Raw genomic sequence first — 25,022 nt, forward strand, 5'->3', positions numbered from 1 at the left:
GTTCTCATATATGAATCTCTTTTAAAAATAACAAAAGGTTATTCAGTGCAAATACTACATAATACAAGAGAGATGCCCTCCTCTAATAATCACTCTTATAATTACAGACTACACTGCCACAGATAAATTTGATGTCCTGTGAAACATGCTGTTTTTTTAAAAGTTGCAATAATACTATTTACCCACATTATGCCAATATGAAAATCAAAATAAGATTATTTCCAATAAAAAGAAAAACTTTTTCTGAGTATGAAGACAACATGAAAGATTCAATCAAAGGCCTATTTAAAATGAACTCTTGAAAATCTGAATTTGCAAATTAGTTTTACATTTTATTTAATGAGTTTGTATTACTTGGTTTGAAAAATCCTGAAATATTGAAAAGGATAAGAAATTGACGAACATCTGTCATGTTATTGCCAAATGATGAGATTGAATAAGAATAACTATAAAAATCTACACTTGGTTTTTTTAAAAGATTAAGCCTAAACAAATACAGGAGAAGGACATGTAAATAAATAGCTCTTATGAAAGATTCCAAGATTTTATTAGATTTTCCAAGCTATAAAAATCACCAACAAGGTAAATGGAATCTCGGGCTACATAAATAGCATGACAGACAAGCATCCTTCAGCCACCAAAATGATTTTCTTAAGGAGCAGATCCAATCATGACACATCTCTAATTAAAATATCCAGTGGTTCCCTAGCACCAAAAGCATCATATCTTTTATGACCCAGTCCCCCCTCCCAGCTTTTTAATATTTGTGAATTTTATTCCCCATCTTTGGGAGTACTCTTTGACCTAGACATAGTAACTTCCTGGCTGACCCACAAACAAGATATTCTATCTCTCAACTCTGGGCACTTCAGCTGTCTAAAATGTTCTTCCACCTCTACCTTTTAACTTCCCTTAAATCTCAACTAAAATCCCATCTTATACAGGAAACCTTTTCCAACTTCACAATTATTTCTGGTTTATCCTATATATAATTTGTTGGTACATATGTTTGTTGTCTCTCCATTTGATTGTGTGTAGCTTGAGGGAAATGATTTTTTTTTTTGTATACTCAATATTTAGCACAGTGCCTGACATATAGTCAATCTTTAATAAATGTTTACTGGCTGATTGTCCTCAACACAACAATTTAGAAAGGGCATTACATTAATACACAAATATATCCAAAAAAAGATCAGGATAGTAAAAGACTGAGATCAAGTCATGCAATGTTTAAAGGCCTTAGAATGTTTAATATGGAGAAAAAATTTTAAGGGATATGAGAACAACTTTCAAATACATTTAGGCTCACAGTTCTAGAATTAGAAGGGACCTCAATTAAACTAAACCCCTCATTTTAAAATCCAAGAAAAATGACGCTCAAGATCTCACAAATGGCAAAAACATTATTCTTACTTATACTGACCAGAACTAAGAGAAATGGGTAGAAATTACAGAGAAACAGATCTGAATTCTCAAAAATTTCTTAACAATGAGCTCACTCCAAAAAATAGAATGGTCTAGGGAAATAGCAGGCTTCCCTTCACTGAAGACCACCTAGAACACTGTAAAAGAAGAATTCCTAGTTAGAGAATATTTAGACTAGATCAGTGGTGCCAAACTCAAATTGAAACAGATCCCAAAAGCTATATACTGACTTACAAACCAAAAATTAACATTATATTGAAATTTGTTGTAATTTATTTTCTTAAACATTTCCCAATCATATTTTTATCTTATTCAGTTTTTCAGGGCTCAATCAGCTAACAGGCAAGATTTACATGTCTGGAATAGATGACTTTGGAATTCCCTTTCAAATCTAAAATTCTATGAAGTTGGCAACCCAATTGCAGAGAAAATTTCAGAAGTCTAGGAGATGAGAGTATCTCAAAGAAACAACTCTGGAATGGTGGCTAGTGGTTAGGATACTTTCCATTATATTCAAAATTTACCTCATTCATTAAGAAACCTTCCATCTAGCACATAGGCCAGTGCTTAGCACAAAGAAGGTATTTTAATAAATGCTTACTGATTAATAACTATTGACCTGTCGAAACAACTAATAGCTAGAAGATGAAAAGAGTAAGAGAAAAAAATGATTTAAGTTGAAGTGAAATCTGTTTATGGTACAAGAATTCCAAAAACTACAGTGGAAGGGGTGGGCTGGAATTTGGTTGGAATTTTGGGTAGGAAGGTTGAGTGGAATGGAAAAGGATACAGGGTCATACAAGATGAAGAATGGGAGTTTCAATGATGACCTACAAGATTTCAGAATCAGAGGGATGTAAAGGGTATGACCAGGTGAAAATGGTCTCAATGAATTTCACAACAACCCTGTGAGACAGGTACTAATACAACATCTATTTTTCACATAAAAACCGAAGTTCAGAAAGACTGAATGCATTGGTCTAGGTCAAAAAACCATCACCTAAAGTGGACAAAATCAAGATCTTCCTCATTTTAAGTTCAAGGCCTTTATTATACAAAAGAGGAAAATGAAGAATAGAGTCTAGAAAAAAGCAAAAGGAAGAAGAATTAGAAGGATAAAAGGAAAGAAGAAGGAAAGGGAGAGGAAAAGAAGGCAAAGAGAATTTATATTTTTATGATTCCTTTCCTTGAAGGTATATTTTTCAACTCAAGAGGGAAAGTATGACAAGGGAAGAGAAAGAGACCAGGATTAAATCCTGAGTATCTACTTTCACTTTTGAAAATTTAGAGACCACTAACTGGTTGGAAGAAGTTCTGCTAATTCTAAACTACCAACTTATGATTAATTTGGTTTCATATATGGAGTTTGGAGTTATCTAATGGAGACAATTAAACATTGTCTAGGGATATTATGCTCATTCATATTAAATTATAAAAATTCTGAAAAGGCAATGTAATTACTTGTTGAATTTAGAAATATTCTCTTAAAATAAAAAAATAAAAAAAATTGCATTAAGCAATTTCCATATGGATCTATTCTAATCTTTATTCTATGATCAAAAATTAAGTTTCTAGAATCTAAGAAGTTATCTTATTGACCTGAACTTCACTTCCTCTAAAAAAATAAAAAGACAGTACAATGTACAGTAGACGTTTTAAAATCAAGTTTCTTTCTCTCTGTCAGGATTTGTGACATAATTTTGATTATCACATATCTTCCTATCCAACTTATTTTAAGGAATTGCTCAAGAGCTGTACTGTTTCTAAAATTCTTTTTTTAGCAAACTGTCAAGTTTTAAAACTTCACTTTGTGGAAGGAATTTATGACCAAATAAGAACTGGAACTCATTACTGACACCAAATAGAATTTTGATTATATTAAGTTAAAAAGGTTTTGTACAAACAAAATTAATGCAGACAAGATTAGAAGAGAAGGAATAAACTGGGGAAACATTTTTACATTTAAGGGTTCTGATAATCTTTAAATATCATTTCTAAAATATATATTTACTCAAATTTATAAGAATTCAAGCCATTCCAATTGATAAATGATCAAAATATATGAACAATTTTCAGATAAAGAAATTAAAACAATTTCCAGTCATATGAAAAGGTGCCCTAAATCACTACTGATCAGAGAAATGCAAATTAAGACAACTCTGAGATACCACTACACTCCTCTCAGATTGGCTAAGATAACAGGAAAAGATAATGATGAATGTTGAAGGGGATGTGAGAAAATTGAGACACTAATACATTGTTGGTGGAGTTGTGAATAGATCTAGCCATTCTGGAGAACAATTTAGAACTATGCTCAAAAATTATCAAACTGTGTGTACCCTTTGATCTAGTAGTGTTTCTATTGGGCTTATATCCCAAAGATATCTTAAAGGAGGGAAAGAGACCCACATGTGCAAAACTATTTGTAGCAGCCCTTTTTGTAGTAGCAAGAAACTGGAAACTGAGTAGATGCCCATCACTTGGAGAAGAGCTGAATAAATTATGGTATATGAATGTTATGGAATATTACTGTTCTGTAAGAAATGACCAGCAGGATAATTTCAACCTGGAGAGACTTACATGAATAAAATTTTCCCTTATTAAAGCCTGACAAAAATAGCTGTAATTCATCTGCTATATGAAGCTAATTAATAAAAACCATTGTTTCCTACCATTTGTTCAAAATAAGAATTGTTCATGCAAATATATTACAGGGTCATCACCACTTCATGCACTTACTGTTACCATTACAATTATCTGTAACTTTGTATTTATAAAACAATAGCCTGAATTGGGGGCATGGTGGGGTGGTGGTAAATAGAAGCAAATAAATAAACTATGTCTTACATGTAGGTAAAATGAAATAATAAGCACTAAGTGGCTCTGAGGACTAAAATGAAGTCTGGCAAGAGCCCCAAAACACTGAATCTTGTAAACTGCCCAGAAGAAGGAATGTTACTATTTCAAAAAACCTATTCAGAGGTTTCTCACTCTCAACAAAGTTGCTTTACAAAACTATTTTTCTAGATTTCATTTATAGTTTCAGGAAAAAGATTTGAAACAGGGATTCTATGCTAGCAATATTTATCATTTCTAAAATGTTGTGAGAAAAGATACTTGGTTCCACAGATATTTTCTTAAAAAAAGTTCAGACAAGAAAATGTAAGAATATTTGAAGTTGGATGAAAATATTAGCAAAATGTTGTACCCAATTATGATGTACCTGAGGAGTTGATAATATAGTGTCCCAACAGTCTAAGTACTGTCCGAAGCTTTAATAATAGTAAGAATGCTCTAAGATTTTTGGAATGTCCTAAAAAAATCCCATAAATTTGCTACAACCACAAAAAAAAAAAAATTAATTCAAAAATATTGGCTAATTTCCTACTAAAATTTAACATAACTATTTTATTGCACTATATTGCACTACTTTAGCAGATTTTCAAACTTTGTTAAAAAATTTTTTTTTCATCAGCTACCACTCTGTGTGACTGAAAGGAATAAATTTTTAATATTAGTCCTAAAATCATCCAAAAAATGAAGTTTTGATGGATACACAATAATTGTGATATGGATGCACAAGAAAAAGTTAAATGGATAAAGATTAAGTAATTGAGATAGTTAAGCAAAAGGATAACCTGTACCAATATAATTTGTCTGAGAGTGTCTTCCAGAAATTGTCAAATTTGCATGGCATTAATGACAGGGGCCCCATCTTGTTAAAATAAAAAAAAAAAAAAATCCACCAAGTAAGTGTAAAATTTTAAATAATCAAACTTTAAAATGATGATTTTTGTAAATTTATAGCATTTAATACTTTAAAGTTAATAAAAATTTAAGAGTGCATTAAGACTTCTAGAACACTTTACATATATGTGAAAATCTCCAAAGGCCCAGAAAGATGAAGTCACTTGTTTAAAACCATATAGCTAGTTAGTGTCAGCACTTGACATAAATCCAGGATGTTCTAAATCCAGTGTACCTTCAACTGGGCCATGCTATAAGTGTTGGGTGAATGTATATGGAAGTATAAATATCTATGAGGCAAAACATATATATTCTTAAACAAGTATCTAACCAGTACTTGGAAGGCACTCTGCTAATCTGAAGTGAGATACAAAGATGGAACATGGTGCAACTGAAGGTAAACTGAATTTAGAAAACGCTACATTCTAGGACCTATTCTGATACTTAATAGTTTTGCATTCTTAGGCAAATCATCTTACCTCTTAGACAGTTGATAAGACAGTGGATGGAGTGCTGGGTCTTGAGTCAAGAAGACCTGATTTCAAATTCATCCCATGAGACTTATTATGTGTGTAAGCCTGAACAAGCCATTTAACTATGTTTGTCTTCCTTTCTCCAGCTATAAAATGGGGGAAGAATAGCACACACCTCAAAGGATCATTGTGAAGATCAAATGAAATAACAAAGATAAAAGTTCTTAGCACAGAAATTGGCACAAGGCCTGATATATTCATATCAGTTGAGTTTGATTCTTCATGACCCTACTGGGATTTTCTTGGTAAAGATACTGGAGTGGTTTGCCATTTGTATTTTACAGATGAGGAAATTGAGGCAAACACGGTAAAGTGACTTGTCCAGGGTCACCTAGTTAGGATGTGTCTGAGACCAAATTAGAACTCACAAAGATAAGCCTTCTGACACTATCTATGGCACCATTTGGCTGCCTACTGACATATGGTACATACTATATGAATATTTATCTCTTTTTCTCCTTCTATCCTCCCCATCCTGTGCCACTGGATTTTCACATAGAAAATGAGAGGTTTGTTTTGCCACTCTAAATTCTAGGCATTACATTACAATCTCTGTTCTCAAAACCTTACCCTTTAGAAGGGGAGCTAAGACTTGCACAGACACATGAGAATATAATAAAATATCATAGAAGTGCTAGGGTATGGGACCCTGGCGAGAGGAAGTACAGAGGCCACCTCGACCTTTGGTGCACAATAAGTTTTCTGCCACGTTGCAGAAATGCCCTTGTTGAGCAAGGAGCAGTGATGCACATCATAGGAACAGATTGGCCTGAAGTCATAATGTAGTTGTTCATGAGCAGGGATGCTTTGACATGGCCTCTCAGTTGTGATCATATTGCTAAATTGCTGGATTGACTCTCCTCCCATTGATAGATACACAAAGCCCACAAAATGCTTCTCTGAATAGTGAGTGGGAATTGCTACTGTTCACGCGCTGATCACGCTTGCAAAAAATGTATATCAACAAGAATGTGCGGCATAATAAATTGGAGCTCTTTTCACACTTAATGAGTCTCCTGCCTCATTCATCTCGCCTCTGAGATTAAAGGGCTCATATACTTTAAGCTCTTAAAATGGCTGCAATATACAAATAATACTGATGTGTCCAAAATAGACAGCAGCTAAGATGGGGATCACAGAAGGCTTTATTGAAGAGATGATATGATCTGAACCACTAAGGTTAGATAGAATTTCAATACAGAAAAAATGGAAGAGGAATTCCAGAAAGGATTAATAGTAAGTACAAAGAAATAGAAACAAAAGAGTTAAACTAGAACTTTTTATTAACAAACGAGTGAAAGTCTGTTCCACTTAGACTACATCAAGACACTTAAGGAAAGACAGCCTAGTGTATGTGCTACTCTAGCTTCTTGTTTTTCAAATGACTGCTTTTCAATCCACTTCCCATCCCCTACCTTACCATTTCTCATCCTTGAGACAGACTATTATGGTCTTGAATATCACAAGTCTCAACTATGATAGAATAAGAGACTTAAAAAAAATTTACATAGAGGTAAGAGTAGATCCTATAATAATCAAAACAATTAACAGTATCCACTTCAGTCAGAATTAATGATCCAAAAGTCTGAGGTCTGATAGGTTCAAGTGGAGAAGTAATTTGAAGTAAAAACAATCCTCATTACCCCCTTACTATTCGGAATCAGTTGCCCAGCACAATATAATTCAGCCATCACCAAGGATCGGGCCTTCTGGTATTTCAATACTACCAAATGCTTCAGCTCATACAGTCATATGCCATAAACCTCATCTAAATCCTACACTAATCTCACACTCCCCTTCATCATCTAGCACCAAGAGTAACGGAATGTTTTAATGCTATCAAGTAGAGACATTATCCCAAGATAGGTCATTTGATAATTCAATCAACTTGGTTTTAGGAGCTTCAATCCTGGACACCCACCACCACTTAGTTGAATTTTCCCAGGATAGCAGCCTTCCAAAAGTAAATGGAAAGAACCAAAAGAAAGGTTTCATTTAGTCCTTGATCTACCCTAATGAATCCTAATATTATTAGGTAAAAATAAAAAAAGGAACACTAAGAATTTCCCATGACATAGAATCCAAAAACCATACTATCCTTATTCCTTCTCCATTTCCACTGGACCAATTTACATAAGTGATAATGTTTACCAAGTTAGCCTTCCAAGCAACATTCAAAAGAAAGATGAAAAGAAGACTTTTAGACTTGGTATAATCTTTCTTTCAGGCACATTATTTCCCAATTACACCTGAATGACACAAAAATAAATGCTGAATGAAGTGTTAACAGTGAAAACTAACACAATGAAAAAGGTATAACACAAAGAGTATGCTGAGTTTGTTTTAAAGAAGTCTTAAAAAGTTTAGCAGTAAACCAAAAACTAATATATTCACAAAGGTAAATAAATATTTTGTAGCTCTTATAATACCCTATTTGGATTTGTTAAATCTAAATGCAACATAATGTCTGTAAGTATTTTAAGCTCATTGGAAACAGCTATTTTACATAAATATGGTTGGTTTCAGGAGGATTTTTATCCCATTGATGTAACTACCATTGTATACGAGGACTGGCCCTGCAGCTTTCAAGAGTACAGAGTTGTCTAAGGAAGTGAATAGTTAAGTGAATTGTCAAGGGTCACAAGGCCAAAAGCCATTAAGTACCAGACACAGGATTCGAAACTAGGTATTCATGACTTTAAGGTCAACTCTCTGACACATGCCTTTTATGTAATGTATTATGATGTTACCATTAAGGAAGACCCATGCAATAGAATCACCAAGACTTTCAAACTGACCACACTACTTTCCAAATGTAAATTTCTATAATATCCTTTTCATAATTAATGAAAAATCATTTTTGTTCTCTAACACAATCCACTTGAAAAATACTTTTTCTGATTACTCAGTTTTTTAACATACCAGTTCTTGTAAAAGTGATCTATTTAAATGTGTATTTTAAATATAAGTAAAAGGTGATTATCAACCTTTTTAATCAAAGACACTTGTTTTGTAACATCAACTATGACGACTGCTCTCTATGTATGCTTTCCTGATATCTCCTTTTGTTCCTGTAAAAGCTCTTTAGAACCTAAGCTGGCAACCGTCATGTAAGATGTTTTTATTTTGATTCAGAGCACAAACTTTGCTTTTACTATAAAGGCCAATAGTGTTTTCTTACCAGCACTTCTCAAATTAGGGTCCAAGCCTGGCATCTCTTTGTTAGCTTCAGGACTGACACTGTAGATGGATGCCCCTGCTTCACTGACAATGCTGAAAAGAAAGAAGAAAAACATTTTAGCAAATCATTGACAAGGAGCAAAAGAAAATAAAATTTCATGAAATAGGATCTTCCATAGTTTGTCATACTTCTCCTCTGATCAAATCATTTATGTCCTTCTCTTACTCCAAAGTATATAGAAGAAAAATGAATTTCTATCTATATGAAAATACTCAGGAGTTCAATATTTGATAATGATGACCTAACTAGACATGAGTATCAAACCCTAAGTACATATATAGTGTCCAGAAAGGTAAATCTGAATTCTAAAAGTACTAACTCTATAATATTTTTTGTGTAGTCTCTGCCATTCACACTAAGGGAATAATTTGCAAGAGAGCATGTCAGCAATGCTCTATGATAAAAATAACCATAGTTTGATGTGACAAGAGATAAGAAAAGTTGCCATCTTAGTTGTCAATATGATCTTTAGCCATGCATCTATTTTAGACATAAGTCAATAAACACTTACTAAACCATGCATCTTTTACCATGCATCTTTTTATCTCCAATTTCCTGTTGGACATACAACCTCAATATCCAATATACATTTTAACTCATGTCCAATATATTCAATATATATTTTAACTCATGTCCAATACTGAGCTTATTATCTTTGCCCTCAAACACTTTCTCCTTAACTTCCCTCTTACTGTTGAAGATACCACCATGTATCCTGTTCCGCAGGATGCAACAACTAGGTTATAAACTTCCTCTTTTACCTCCCATATCCAGTCAATTACTGAAGCTTGACAATTTTACCTGTGCAACTTTTCTCATATGTGCATCTTCTTTCCTCTGACACTACCATTTCTGGTGCAGACCCAAATCATCTCATGCTTAGACTTTGATTATTATTATTGTTATTCAAAAAAACCTGCAAATTTATTATGTAAAACTTACTATTTCTTTTAACTATGTAAAGTTAACACTTAACTTTCTTTTTCTTTTAAATTTCTCCCTCCCTGAGATGGCTACCAACACACATACAAACACATACACGTATGTATATATGTAAAATTACTTATACATACTTCTATTTATCAATTCCTTCTCTAGTGTAGCTAGTGTCTTCCTTCATGAGTCCTTTGTAGCTAATTTGGGTATTTATAATAGTCAAAATGATTTAGTCAATCAAAGTTATTCTTAAAACAATATTGCTATTTGTTTACAACATTCTCTTGGCTCTATTCATTTTGCTCCTCACTATTTCATGTCAATCTATGTTTTTCTAAAATCAATGAGCTTATCATTTCTCATTGCATAATAGTATTCCCTCTAAATTATATAACAACTTGTTCAGCCATCTCCTAATTGATGGGCACCCAAAAACAATATTGAGGTTGTTTTCCTTTTTCTCTAGTCATCTTTGGAAATAGACTTAGTAGTAGTATTACTAGGTTAAAGAGTATATGAAGTTTAATAACTTCTTGGGTATAATTCCAGTTTGCTCTCCAAAATAGTTGGATCATGTCAGTTCCACCAACAATAAATTACTATCCCAATTTTTCCACATCCCCTCCAATATCTTACTTTCCCCTTCAATTATTTTAGCCAATATGATAAATATATAAAATGCTATTTTAAATTTGCATTTCTCTAATCAATAATGATTTAGAGTTATACTTTTATATGACTACAAACTGTTTTGATTTCTTCATAGGAAAATTGCCTGTTCACATAGAAAATTGGCTTGGATCACTTATCAAATGGAGAATAACTCATATTCCTATAGATTTAGTAAAGTTATTTATATGTTTTAAATATGACTGAGAATCTGTCTATAAAAATATCATCCCAAATTTTCTCCTTTCCTTCTAATTGAGGCTACATTTGTTTTATGTGTACATAAACTTTTTACTTTAATATAATGAAAAATATCCATTTTTTACCTAATTTTGCTCTTATCTCGTTTGTTCATAAACTGCCCATTTCTCTTTATATCTAGGTCATGTATGCATTTTGTCTTCCTTTGTAAATAATATAAGATATTGCCCAGTTTCTGCCATAGTTTTCTAGTTTTCCCAATTTTTTAACCAAATAATGAATTCGTATCCCCAAAACTTAAGTCTTTATATTTGTCAAATACAAAGTTACTATACTCATTTGCTTCTGCAAATTGCATTTCTACTTTTTTCTACTGACCCACCTTTTCTATTTCTTAGACAAGTACTTGATAGTTTTGATAATAACTGCTTTATAATATAGTTCAAGATGTGGTACTGTTAAACTTCCTTCCTTTACATTTTTTTTCTCATTATCACCTTTGATATTCTTGACATGTTTTTCCAAATGAATTTTGTTATTATTTTTTCTAATTCTGATGATAACATAATTATATTGTTGAAGGTCAAAAGAAGTAGCATTGCAGCTGAAAATACTATATATCCAGCAAAAAGAACCATAATGCTGAACTGGGGGGAAGGGAGAGAGAGACATGTAAAGAATTGCAAGACTTTTAAGGATTTTGTTGCAAAAACACTTAGAACTTAATAGAAAACTTGATAAATAAGAAACATAAGGTAAATTTTTAAGAATCTAAAAATATAAGGTATATTTTTGTTTTTGTTTGGGATTATGCTTCTTTTTGCCAGATATAGTATTTTCAGTTGCAATCCTAGTTTCTTTTGATTTCCATCATATAATATATTCCACGTCCTGTAATCTCTTACTATAGACACAATAGGTCTTGTGTGATTCTAATTGTGCCTCTAACATATTTAAAATGTATTATAATTGTTGTTGTTGTTGGTGGTGGTGGTGGTGATTTTCTCTTTGATCTGGGGGTTTTGAAATTTAGCAATGATGTTCCTGTAGATTTTTCTTGTAGGATCTCTTTTGGGTGGTGATTGCTCAATTTTTTTTTTCTTTTTCTACTTTCTCCTCTTGTTCTAATAAGTCAGGACAATTTTCTTTAACTATTTAATTTGATTCATGTTTAAATTTAATAAAAATTTAATTATTCTTATATTATATCAAGATTCTTTTTTGTTCATAGCTTTTGGGTAGTCCAATTATTTTTATGTTTTCTCTTCTTGATATTTTCTTCAGAGTTGTCCCACCTTCTCTTCTATTTTTTTCTTCCTTTACATTTTATTATTTCATGGTCTTTTGTAATTTCAATGGATTTCCCTTGCAAAATTCCAATTTTTAAAGAGTCATTTTCTTCCTTAACACTCAGGATCTCCTTTTCTGTTGGTTGCCTTTCTTTTCATAATCTTGATTTTTTTTCCCCAAGTTTTTCTCAATCTCTCTCATTTGATTTTAAAAGTCTTTTTTTTTTTTTTTAAGTTCTTTTATGAATTTTTTTGAGCAAGTAATCATTTAACTTACTCTCTGGCATAGGACAAAGCTTTGTTTTTGGTTTTTTTTTTTTAATTTCAGTATGCTTCTCTGAAGATGAACCCTGGTCTTCCTTATTACCATAAGAAACTTTTTATGGTTGGATTCTTTTTCCTTTGCCTGCTCTTTTAAAAAAAAATTTTGTTTTTGTTTCTGTTTTTGTTTTTAAATAAGGGCTTGTTAATCTCATCTCCTCTAATCCTGTGGTAGAGAGAGAGTATCTCTGGCTTCAGGTCTTCCTTCAATTCTCCCCTCTGGTCTAGAGCCCAAAAGTGAGAACTCTGCCCTCCTGTAGGTGCCTTCAGACAGGCAGCACTGCTTCTGCACTCATCCAACATGTATTTGTTCTTTTTCACCCAAAACCACATCTCCACAGCTTTGAAGTCCTTATTAGCAAAGGTTCCCTCAATCTTTGCTGACTCAGATATCCAATTCCCTATAACTGTCTGGAAAGTGAAAATTCCTATAGCTGGGTAGAAGCTATCTCTCAAACCAACTAAGCTCAGGGCTAGTTGCTTGCTACTTCAGTAGAGCTAGCCTGGAGATATTTACACTTCATAGGGGTTAAATTTTAATCCTATTCATATCTTTTCCAGTTGTTCCCAAGAGAACCATAGTTCTTCCCCAGCTCCTATTTGTTTTTAACAGCTCTATGTTTGTCCTAAGGAGGAGGAATTTTGTATTCTTTATGGGGAAATCTGGAGAGCTTACAATTTTTCAGATCAACTTGGTCTCTTTAAATTGTAAAATAAGAGGGTTCAACTAAATGCATCCTGAAGTCTTTTCCAATACTAAATCTCTGTTGTAAGCCTCTGTTCTAAGAAGTTGGTCAGTTGAATTGGATAATTAACAGTGTTGGCACTTTGAGAAAGGGCAGTGGATAGATAGCACACCAGGCCTTGAATCAAGAAGATCTAAGTTCAAGTCTGGCTTCAGACACTTAGCTACCTGATCTAGCATAAGTCACTTAACCATTTGCTTCAGTCTCCTCATCTATAAAATTGAGATGATAATAGCACCTATTTCCCACAGTTTTTCTGAGGATCAAATGAAATAATAATTGTAAAACACTTAATACAGTACCTTGCACAAAATAAGCAGTATGTAAACATTAACTACTGATTCCTATTATTGTATGATTGTTTATTTTACTTCAGGAACTTTTGATAGCTCAGTATTTAAACGTCAAAGAAGAAATATACTTTTATGACACAAGTATCCAAAGTAAAATATCCATCCATTGTCATATCAGTACAGAATCCAAAGGAGTACCTAAAGTGCCAAGATAGGCATGAAAAAATTAAAATTAAAATTGTTCTTAAGAGCCCTTGAAGGAGTTTTGTTAATTATATTCAAACAGAAAGAAAAATGACTACTTGGGAAAAGTAGAGATTTGTTCTCTATAAAACAAGGATCTATATCTCCTTGAACACCTCAAAACTTCAGAAAGTTAATGACTATCTTTCTAAATTTTATATTTAAATCTCCTTTTACTATCAGATTTAACAATTCAATGGGATGATTGCAGAATTAGTAAGATTTTGAATGACCTGCACATTCTGAAACAAGGGATTAAAAAAGTTACCAATCACAAATCAGAAGCACTGTGACAAACATAGCTATGGTACTTTCTACACCTCAATAATACAACACAAAACAAGAGACCTACAAGAAAAATTAAAATTTTGATCCACCCTAATGTTTTGAAGTTGGATTATCCTCCTTTCCCCAAAAAAGTAATAATTCAGTGCCTAGAGATTTTACAACTTTTGTTAGTTTTCTTTCAGATTAGCCCTCCTACCTATCTACTTTTCCTAGAATTCCAGTGGTAAATATTCATTATATTTGTATCTCTACCATCCAGTATGTTGGCTAGAACATAGGAAACAATAAATGCTTGGTAATACAATGTCTGAATGAATAGTTAATGACCAATAGTTAGCAAAAACAATAAATTGTGCTGGAGATACCAACCACTTTGAAACTAAAGAAATTTCTGGCTATGCACAATATAAACTCATTCTAATCCATACCCTAATCACATCTTTTTTAGCCTTCCATATGAGTTGGGTCATAATGGTAGTATGACAGAGCACAAAGAATATGCACAGTCTCTTTATGTCCTCAATTTACTCTCTGAATCACACAGATTTTCTCAAACCAGGAAGTTAAGTGCAGTCATACATCCAGAGAATTTAACAAATATTGCTTTAGGAACTATAAAAGATATTAGCCTAGTACATGTGTATAGATCTTGTTCTCTTCAATACATTTTGAAGTCAGAATAATACTAACATTTCTCAATGTATGCCCAGAAAATTTTATCCTATATTTTGTAAGACTAGAACATTTAACTACAAAATCTCCTTACAGCTCTAACATTTTTTTTTTTTTTTGCTGAGGCAATTGGGGTTAAGTGACTTGCCCAGGGTCACACAGCTAGAAAGTGTTACATGTCTGAAATCATATTTGAACTCAGATCCTCCTGACTGCCAGGCTAGTGCTTTATCCACTGTACTACCTAGCTGCCCAGCTCTGACAGATTTTTAAAATTTTATTCAAAAAATTATAAAATTTTTATTTTATTTTAAAATGTATTTAAAATTTTATTACTCAGGAAGTAACTCAAAAAAAAAAAAGTAAATTAGAAGGGGACATTAATTCATTAAGACCTTAATAACATAAATTTTTTAAAAAAATTACAAGACTTCCAGGAAAGAAAGTCGGGGAGAGTAGCTCCTCCCGAATTCCTTCAATACTTATGAGACATTACTTTCTTCATCTTACTAAACAAATCTAGGGAAGAACCAAGAAGAGAACTGCAAAAGAGATACCCAGATAATCATGTAAAAAAGAGGAAATTGCAACTACAACTACTACTTATAGAATAACATACTCTACCAGCCCTGAAATCTTGGTCCTAATTCTAACCTAGGAGTGCCATGTTACTTTGGACACCTCAATCAATCAATCAGCAAGCATTTTATAAATCCCTACTAGTGCTAAGCACTGTGCTAGATGACAGGGATATAACTACAAAGACTGAAAAATCAGTTCACACTCCCTTCCTGCATGCCAAGTAAGTACTAGAGATCCAAAGAGATGCAAAACCCAAGTCCCATTCCTCAAGAAGCTTACATTCTAATAAGGGAGGTATATAGAAGATATAGAGGATTTGGAAGATAATCTCAGAGGAGCAGTAAAGTCAGGATAATGGGAAAAACTTTGAATTAGTTCAAATGAAGGCCAGGGAAATTAAGAGACAGAAATGATGGAGACAAAACATGGGGGAATAGACAGCACAAAGCATGTAAACAAGGAATGGATAATCACGTGTGAGGACAGAAGGACGATTGGACTGGATTGCTGAGTGCATCAGGGGAAGAGTTGTCCAAAGAGGCTAGAAAGAAAAACTGGGGCTAGGTTGCAAAATCCTTTAAAAGTTAAGCAGACCTTAAGTCAGGAGCACCTGAGTTCAAATTTGGCCTCAGACACTTAATACTTCGTAGCTGTGTGACCCTAAGCAAGTCAATTAACCCCAACTGCCTCAGCAGGAAAAAAAAAAGTTAAACAGAGACTTTTATATTTTATGTTAGTATAGAATAGGAAAATGAAAACACCAGCAATGATTGAAAAGAGAAGTAATGTGGTCAGATCTGTACTAAAGGAAAAGAGACAATTTAGTTTTGAATATGGAAATAATTTCAAAGAAGTAGAAAACAGATTCTCTTCAAGAACAAGGGAGATGTTCACAAAAGCTTATCATATAGAGAAGCCTTGAATGACATTATAAGTTCCACCTTGTGACTAAATGCAATAAAAATTAAATTTAAATAATATGAGCAAGTTATAAAACCACATGTAAGCTGGAAAAAAATCCATGACTACATTAAATGAGCAATCAGAAAAATAACAAGATAATCTTTAAAAGATAATAATATATAAAATAAAAATTTATGAGATGTAGCAAAACCTGATTTTGGACATAAATGCACATCACTAAATGCCTAAATTAATAAAAATTAAAGGGAAAAATGAACGAAATATTATTAGAAAGGGAATAACCCAAATTCAAAAAAAGATCATGAAGATAAAAAAATTAATAGCAGGGACAATGGAAAAATTCAGTATCTTCCAAAAATCAATGAATGACGAATAAACAAGAAAACTGTCAAACCATTAAGAAATGGATGCTGTAAAAGAGGAGAAATAAACGATAAATAAAATGTCTAATGAAATGGAGATTATAACAATAATGCTTATACTTATGCCATATATTAAGGTTTCTAAAGTCATTTCTGTACTACATCTAATTTAAATTTCACAACTATTCATGAAAGGTACCATCATTAGTCTAATTAACATAGTAGGAAACAAAATTCAGAAAAACCGATTTTATAATCGCTAGATATTTATATAGGTCTTTATATACATCATCTTATTTGATCTTTACAACAAATCTGTGAGTTACATGTTATTATATCCATTTTATGGATGGAAAAAAGTGAAACTGAAGTTAAAGTATCTTGTCCAGACTCTCACACCTAGGAAATGTCTGAAGTGGAATTTAAAACTAGGTTGTCCTGATTTGAAGTCCAGAGCACAAACCACTACACCTGTTTGTCTCATGACAATACAAAGCAAATTTAGCATTAAAGAAATTACAGAAAATTATATAATTTTTTTATTTCAAGGAATTTAAAGGTAATCAATGAATGAAAAAGCATTTTATGCAAGCACTGTGCTAGATACAAAGCCAAAAGTAAAAGAGTTCTCATCCTCAAGGAGCATACATTCTAATGGAAGAACGATATTTGTACAGAGTGAGTCAAAAAGAATTTAATAAGTACCTAGTATGTGTCAGGCATGTGCTATGCATACAAAAAAAAAAAAAAAGACAAAAAAAAAGTCCTTACTCTCAAGAAATATACTTTCTACATACATATATACTTCCTAGGGTGTTGGGGGCGAGGGAAATATCATCTTCACATGGAGATAACAACTGAACTCATGAAAATTGACATCAGAAAATGTGATAATATAAATGCAGCAAAAAGAGAAGGGCATTGTATAGAGCTGTAAAGAACAGCAACAATTAGAAGATATAACATGGGAGAAAAACAAGCAAAAGGCAACTGAAAAAGAACAGTCAGAGAGACAGGAAAACCAGGAGAGAGCAGTGTCACCAGAATCTAAAAAGAGCAGGCAATTTTCTGGGTCAAAGACTGCAGAAAACTTAAGAAGGATGAGGATTGAAAAAAAAGACTATTAGATTTGGCAGTTAAAAGAAAAATGGTCATGTTGGAGAATAAAGTTGAAACATAATGATGAGGTCAGAATACAGATTTCAGAAAGTGAAAAGAAGAATGAGAGGAATTAGAGGCATTCATTGGTGGTAGATAGCTTTCTAAAAAAGTTTAGCCATGAAAGAAAAGAGAGATAGAAGATGATAGGTATTGAGTAAGACAGAAAAGAAAGAGCCAGTAGATAATGACAAACTGAAAATTAGCAAGAGAAAAGGGATGACAGGCGAAGTAACATATTGAAGGAAATCATGGGGTTCACTTGGGAAGGGGAGATTTTAAATTACTCTAGGATAAAGACAAGAGATACTAGCAAAAAAGGTATCAAAGAATTAAACAAAAAAAGGTGAATTTGGGGTGAGAAAAAGCTGAAAACACAAACTGGTTGCCAAGCTGTAAAGATTTAATGCTAAATGTTAAACAGAAGACTTCTTTGTTTGTTTTAATCCCTACTCCCTTTAGGATGACATATAAACTCCTTTTTGATTTCAAAAACTCTTTAACAACCTTGCCCCAACTTTTCTATGCCTTATTATATATATCATTTAATTTTCACATTCTGTGGTCAAGCAGACTAGCCTTCTTGCTATTATTCAAATATGACACTTCATTTATTTTTTCCCCAAGGTCTAGTATAGTGTCTAGAAAAGAGTAGCCACTTAATAAATGCTTGTTGATTGATTCACTTGATTTAGAAGTAAAAGAGAAATTGGGGATGGGGACAAAGAGGCAGAACTCAGAGTAGGACTGAATAAAGGGATCATAAATTAAAAGGAAGGATTACAAGATATCAAAAGGAGTAAGTGGTTAAGAGGAAAAGCTACTTGGAAAGCAGTATTACAAATTAATGTCACAGAAATAAACAAAAAAATCAATCCACAAACATTTACTGAGTTGCATACTCTATCAGTCAATAAACTTTTAAATTTTTACTATGTGCCCTAGTGCTAAGTACTAGGGATACAAAGAAAGGCAAAAACAAGACAACTGACTTTTAAGAGCTCACATATTAATAGAGGAGATTGTACACAAACAGTTACATACTGCAAGATAAATACAGGGTAGACTAGCTACCCTGTATTGAGAGGTACTAAGAAGAGATACTAAGAAGAAATGGGACCAGGAAAGATCTTCTGAAAACAATTAAGATTTGTGTTGAAGCTTTATGAAAATCAGGACAACTAGAAGTTGGAAGAGAGTTTATATTCAAATAGTAGGTGGTATAATCAGATTGGCACTTTAAGAAAAATTATTTTGGCATTTGAATGGGCAAAGAATTAGAATGAAGAGAGATTTTAAAGGGAGACCAACCAGAGGATATGGAAATTGGCATCAGAGGACTTGAGAACACCACCTAGTTTGGAGCCACAAGAGGGAACAGTAAAGGGTGAAAGACACTAAGCTCTGTTTTGGACAAGATAGATGATGACATTCAATAACTACTTCAGATGGTAGGATCAAGTAAAGGATTTTTCAAAATGAAAAGGTATGGGCTCATTTGTAGGCAGCAGGAAGAATGTCAGCTGATAGGAAAAAGAAAAGGGGACCTCAATTTTTTCAAGAAATATGAAATAAGATTCTTAGCTACAAAAATAGGATGGGAGAGGGGTGTGGAAAATAGTTGAAAAGAAATGAAAAAGTTAAGAATGGCCCCTCTGGTGAGTGGGAAGGAAAATCAATTAGGAAGGAATAAAAGGAATAAAATGTCCTATAGCAGTGAGTGGCAGATAGAGATTATTTAACAAACGTTTGTAGTGGATAAATGCTGTTCAAAAGCATAAGAATAGGAATAAATGGAGAGGGAAATGTTGGGAGTGACCCCATGTTGGGGTTCCATAAGACATAATTAGAGACCAGACAGGAGCCAAAGGTTTTCAGATTTTAAAAAAAGTGTCAAGTTGAATTGTATTACCAAGGAATGCAGATAGGGCAAAGAGAAAAATGTGTAGGTTGATTATCTACTCAGGAGGGTAGAATTTGGGGAAGAGGAAAAAAAATAAAAACTATAAACAAGGAACTAAATTCACTGAAGAAAAAAGGATAAAGATTACCAGGATGTGGACTTGGTGACAAATTTGAATACTGTTTACCTCAAAGGATAATAGGCATGAGTGATAGTGGTAAAGGGAAGATCTGGAACTGTCAGAGTTCCAGAGTAACGATATCCAATCTCCTACACCATAACTAGTAAGTCAGGGGTCTCAGTGAAAGTGAAAACAGTACTGGTAAGGGTGGCCAGTGATGGAATGTCATTAGGAAGGAGACAGATTTTAGTGAGTGCTAGAGGATGAAAGAGGTAAGAAAGGAAAACATTTAAGATGAAAGCGAAGGTTATCACCTTTGGAGCACAGTAGAGTTAAGGAGCAGGAGTGAGGGAGATGCAAGTAAGGGAGCAGGCAGAATGGCAATGATTTTGATACCTTTATCTACTCTGTATATAGTTTGTATGTACACATTGCTCCATCATGAAAATATTTAAATCTCCACTGCTTAGCACAAATAGTACCTGGCATTTTAAGTACTTAAATGCTTTACTGACAGACTAGCTGACTGAAAGAAATAAGGATTTCAGAAGAGGAATGGGAGAGAAAAATGAAATGTTTTTGGAAATGTCAAATTTGAGAGGCCTATAGTATATTCATTTTGAAATATTCAACAAACATTTTGAGAATAAATGGAGCTGAGAGGAAAGACTAAGAGTGAATATATGGGTTTGAAAGTCATGTGAATAGAGACAATTAAATCCATGAAACTGATGAGACCACTAGTTGAGAGAAAACAGGAAGGGTTCAGGGGAAAGCCTCCAAGAACTCCCAAAGGAGGGAGATCTAATATGAATGAAAATCAAAAAAAAAAAAAAAAAAAAAAAGCAGATGGAAAAGGAATAGATAGACAAGTAGGAGGGAAATAAAGCCAGATAAGGGAAAGGAAGGAATGATACCAGCAGGGGATAGAAATGGAAAAGGCTGGATAAGATATCAGTCTTACTTGAGCAAGGAAAGGAAAGAAGAAATAAACAAGAAAAGAAAAAGAAAGGAAAGAATGAGAAAGACGGGAAATAAAATAATAGAAGTAAACTTTAAAATTCAGCATGGTTAACAGGACAATGGGAAAAGAATGGAAATAAGATTTGTGTAAGTTAAAAAAAAAACTTCTGTGAATAAAAGACAGATTTAAAAGAAAAGGAATATGAGAGGAGCATGCATATATATTTTAATGTAAAAAAATAAAAGCTTAATAGTTATGAATGTAAATGCCAATGTATAAATTCCCCATTAAAAGAAACTGAGGAATAGAAAATAAAAATTTTTGCAGTATACAAGAAATATATTTAAAACATATATATGAGATGCTACAACCAGCATAACACATTGCAGGAAGTCAAATACAAAAATGTCCCATATGCTTTAAACAATTTTTGCAACATTTATTGTGGTAACAAGAAACCAAAAACAAAGACTGGTGTGTAAAGTGCTAAACAAATTGTGGTACCTGCTTATAACAGAAAGTTACTGAACTGTAACAGTCTAGTCAAGGAGACAGCAAGCCAAGAACTACGTACAAATAAGATCTATAAAGGATAAATTGTAGATAATCAGCTACAGGAAAGCACTAACATTAAGGGCAATGGGAAAGAGTTCTTGGTAGATGGGATTTTGACTGGGAACTGATGGAAGTAAGTAGATTAAGCCAAGAATCAGAAATGAGGAGGAAGAAAAGTAGGAGGACAATTCCAGGCATAGAGGAATTTGAACAAAAAATGTCCAAGGTTAGAAGATAGGAGTATTTTGTGCAGAAGGCCAGAATTACTGGAATACAGAATACATGGGTTTGAGTAAGTTAGAAGAGGCAAGATTATGAAAGGCTTTGAAGATGAAACAAAACAATTTTTACATTTGATGCAGGGGATGATAAGGAGCCATTGGAATTTATGGAATAAAGAGGCAGTGGGAAAGAGGGCTATGTGTGACATGGTCAGATCGGCAATTTAGGAAGATTAATTTGACAGGGGAGTGGAGAATGGACTGAAGTGAGAAAAGATGTGTGGTAGAAAAAATAATAGGCTACTGCAGTAATCCAGGCTTGGGATAATAAAGATCTACATCATGGTGGGTAGTAGTGTCAGAGAAGAGAAGGAAGCACATATGAGAGCTGTTATGAAAGTAAAATAATCAATTTTGGACATGTTGAGTTGAAACTTTCTATGAGACATCAAATTTGTGATGTTCAGTAGGCAGCTGGAGATGCAATCAGAAAGCTTAAGACTACATAAGTTGATTGAAAAATCATCTGAAAATTGAATCTGTGAGAGCTAATGAGATCACTAAGTGAAATAGTAGAGAGAACATGGTCCAAGTCAAAATGTGGGGGTTTACTCAAATTTAGTGGGTATGACCTGGATGAACAATCATCAAAGAAGACTAAGAAGAGAACCATTAGGAAGTAGCGTCATGAAAACCTAGAAAGAAGAGAGTATCAAAGAAAAGAAGGAGAAATAGTTGTGAGAAAAATCAGAAAGCTATTGCAATAATCTAGATAAAAAAATGATAAAGATCTGAACTAAGGTGGTAGCTGTGAATAAAGAGGAATGAGAAATTTCAAGAAGATGGTTTAGAGGGAAAGATAATAAATTCACTTTTAGACTTTTTAACACTAAAATGTCTTCATGATGCCAGTTTGAAGATTCCAAAAAGCAACTGATAATTTGTGACTGAAGTTCAAGAGAGAATGACACTGTGTGTATAAGTCTGAATTATCTTAAAAAGAGAGGATAATTGAACCAGGAAAGTCTAAGAGACAGAATACAGAGGGAGAAAAGAGTCTAGAATGTTGAGGGAAAATCTCAGAGAAAAACCACAGGTTAGGGCAGTTAAAAAAGTGTGCAAATTTTGTGAAAGTAATGGTTGTGTGTGCATATGCTTTTATTAATATTAGGCTAAGTCAGAACTTGGCCTTGATCAGTTTCAACTGATCAAGCTATCCCTTCCTCCAACCTCTTTAGTTCATCACATGTAAAATGAATGCAGGATTACCTAACATACAAAGGTTTCAATGGACTTTTTTTAAAAACACAACTTCTCTCCTCATTCTCTTTTATACCATATACAACCTTGGCTTCTGATCTTATCATTCCAATGGTTCTACTCTTTCCAAAGTAACCAACAATCTTTAATTACCAAAATGAATGGTCTTTTTTCAAACCTCATCCTTCATAACATCTCTACAACTTTTGAAACTGTATCACCTTCTTCTGGATACAACCTCCTCCCTACATTTTCATGATATTGTTTTCTTATGGTTCTACCTTCTAAACAGCTTCTTCTCAGTCTCCTTTGCTGAATCTTCATACACATCATATCCACTTACCACAGATACGTGTCAAGGAGTCTGTTTTGCATCTACTTCTCTTGCCCCCTTACAATGTCCTACTTGGTGACTCTATCTGTTTTCATGAATTCAATTATTACTGAATTATTAACTGCATCTCTCTTATATAGATGACTTCCATATTTCTATATTCAACCCAAATTTCTGAGTCCCAGTCCCAGAGTCATCTCAAATACAACTTGTCTAAAATATCTATATCCAGTGTCTAAAACCAATTCCCTCAAAATCCTCTCCTCTTCCCAAATTTCTTATTACTATCAAGGGCATAGTCATTCTCCCAGTCATCCAAGTTCACAACCTCAATACACATCATCAATTCCTCATTCTCACTCGCCCCAATATTCAATCCACTTTCAAGCCTTGTCATTTCTACTTTCATAAACTCTTCCATATATATGTCACATTCTGTTCTCTCCTCTGATGCTGCCATCATTCTAGCTGCCCTCATCACCTCACACTTCAGCTAATGCAAAATCCTTCTCAAGGATCTCCCTGCCTAAGGCCTAAGGCACTCCAATACTTTCTCCACTAAGTTTACAAAATTATGTTCCTAAAGCTCAGGCCTGATCACTTCATTTTCTTTACTCAATCAATTCTAGTGGCTCCCTGTTCCCTCTATGATCAAATATGAAATCCTCTGTTTGGCTATGCACCAATGTACAAGATGAAGAATTAGATTTATATTTTGGACATGGACAAGATGGAAAACTGTTTTGGCTTGATTATTCATATTTGTTACAAAAGTTTGGTTTGGGGTTTTTTATTGTTGTTGTTCCCTTTTAAATAGGGGGTTGGAGAGGGAAAATAAATGCTTGCTAATTAAAATTCTTAATTTAATTTTAAAAAAGTAACAAGTCTCTTCTTTGAAGAAGTATAGGTCTAAAATATTTCATATATTGTTCGATAAAATTGACATACTGTTTGGTTTTCCCCATTCTTTCTTAAATAGTTATTACAAAGGATAAAGTATGGATAGGGGATAAAGGGGAATAAATTTTAAAATGAAGGTGATGTAAAAAAACAAATGGTATCAATTAAACTGGAAAAAAAATTAAGTTTGACTGTATTGATGTTCAGTATTAAGTTTTCAACTAAATTTTATTTTTTAAAGTAGAAGGAAAATTCATACTTCAATCAATATATTATTTTTTATATTTCTAGCAATAACTTAAATTAAGGAATAGCCAATATATTTATAAATTTGAGGATAAAAAAACTAAAAGAGATAATATCATTAAATATCAGAATTGGGATTCAGAAAGATATCTACTAACTACAATGATAAATTGTATCTGAAAAGATGAAAATTAGTGGGGATTTAGGTAAAATTATATAGTTAGCTGTAAGATATATAAAAGACTCATGATTTTTACTTAACTGCAAAATCGATATGAATGAATGATTCCCCCATCTTAGAGGGTATTAAATAAAAATAATACTATGCAGCACTTTAAGATTAACAAAATATTTTGTAGAGATCTTATTTCATACCCATAACAATCCTAAAAGGCAAGTGGTACTGTTGTCCTCATTTTACACATAAGGAAACTAGGAGAGGTTGACCTACCAAAGAGGCACACAACCAATAAGTGCATAAGATGGAATATGAAGTCGGGTTTTCCTAACTCCAGGCCCAGTGTTCTATCTACTGCCCATCTATCTACCTCTTTATAAAATAGTATTCAGAATGAGTTTGTTTAGAATATTTCTTGAAAATTGTGCTTTATTTTGGTTGTCATGTTTTAGGAAGAAAATTAAATTAAATTCATTAAGAAGATCAATTGAAAGATGAAAATTATGACCAATGAAGGTTAGTAGCAAAATTTAGGGAGAATAGCTGACTTCAATTTATTGAAAAGATTGTTAAATAGAACAAGACTAGGCTCTTTTGTTTTTGAGGAAAGTCAAAGGGAATGCTAGTTCTTTTTGTGGTGGCAAATTATTGGAAAATGAGTAGATGCCCATCAAGTGTGGAATGATTGAATAAATGATAATATATGAAAG

At 33.1% G+C, this 25,022-nt stretch overlaps 1 protein-coding gene across 3 annotated transcripts in view; it reads right to left on the reverse strand.

Annotated features, from left to right (window-relative positions):
- Positions 1–25,022, reverse strand: part of SRBD1 (S1 RNA binding domain 1) — a 274,697-nt gene that overhangs the window by 132,230 nt on the left and 117,445 nt on the right. For all 3 annotated transcript variants that reach the window (XM_023494981.2, XM_023494984.2, XM_023494982.2), the window contains one exon: positions 8,887–8,978. In XM_023494981.2, coding sequence (XP_023350749.1) covers positions 8,887–8,978 — 92 coding nt within the window. The remainder of the gene's footprint in view (positions 1–8,886; positions 8,979–25,022) is intronic.

Source organism: Sarcophilus harrisii, chromosome 2 (genome assembly GCF_902635505.1).
Source record: "Sarcophilus harrisii chromosome 2, mSarHar1.11, whole genome shotgun sequence".
NCBI classification, from domain to species: domain Eukaryota; kingdom Metazoa; phylum Chordata; class Mammalia; order Dasyuromorphia; family Dasyuridae; genus Sarcophilus; species Sarcophilus harrisii.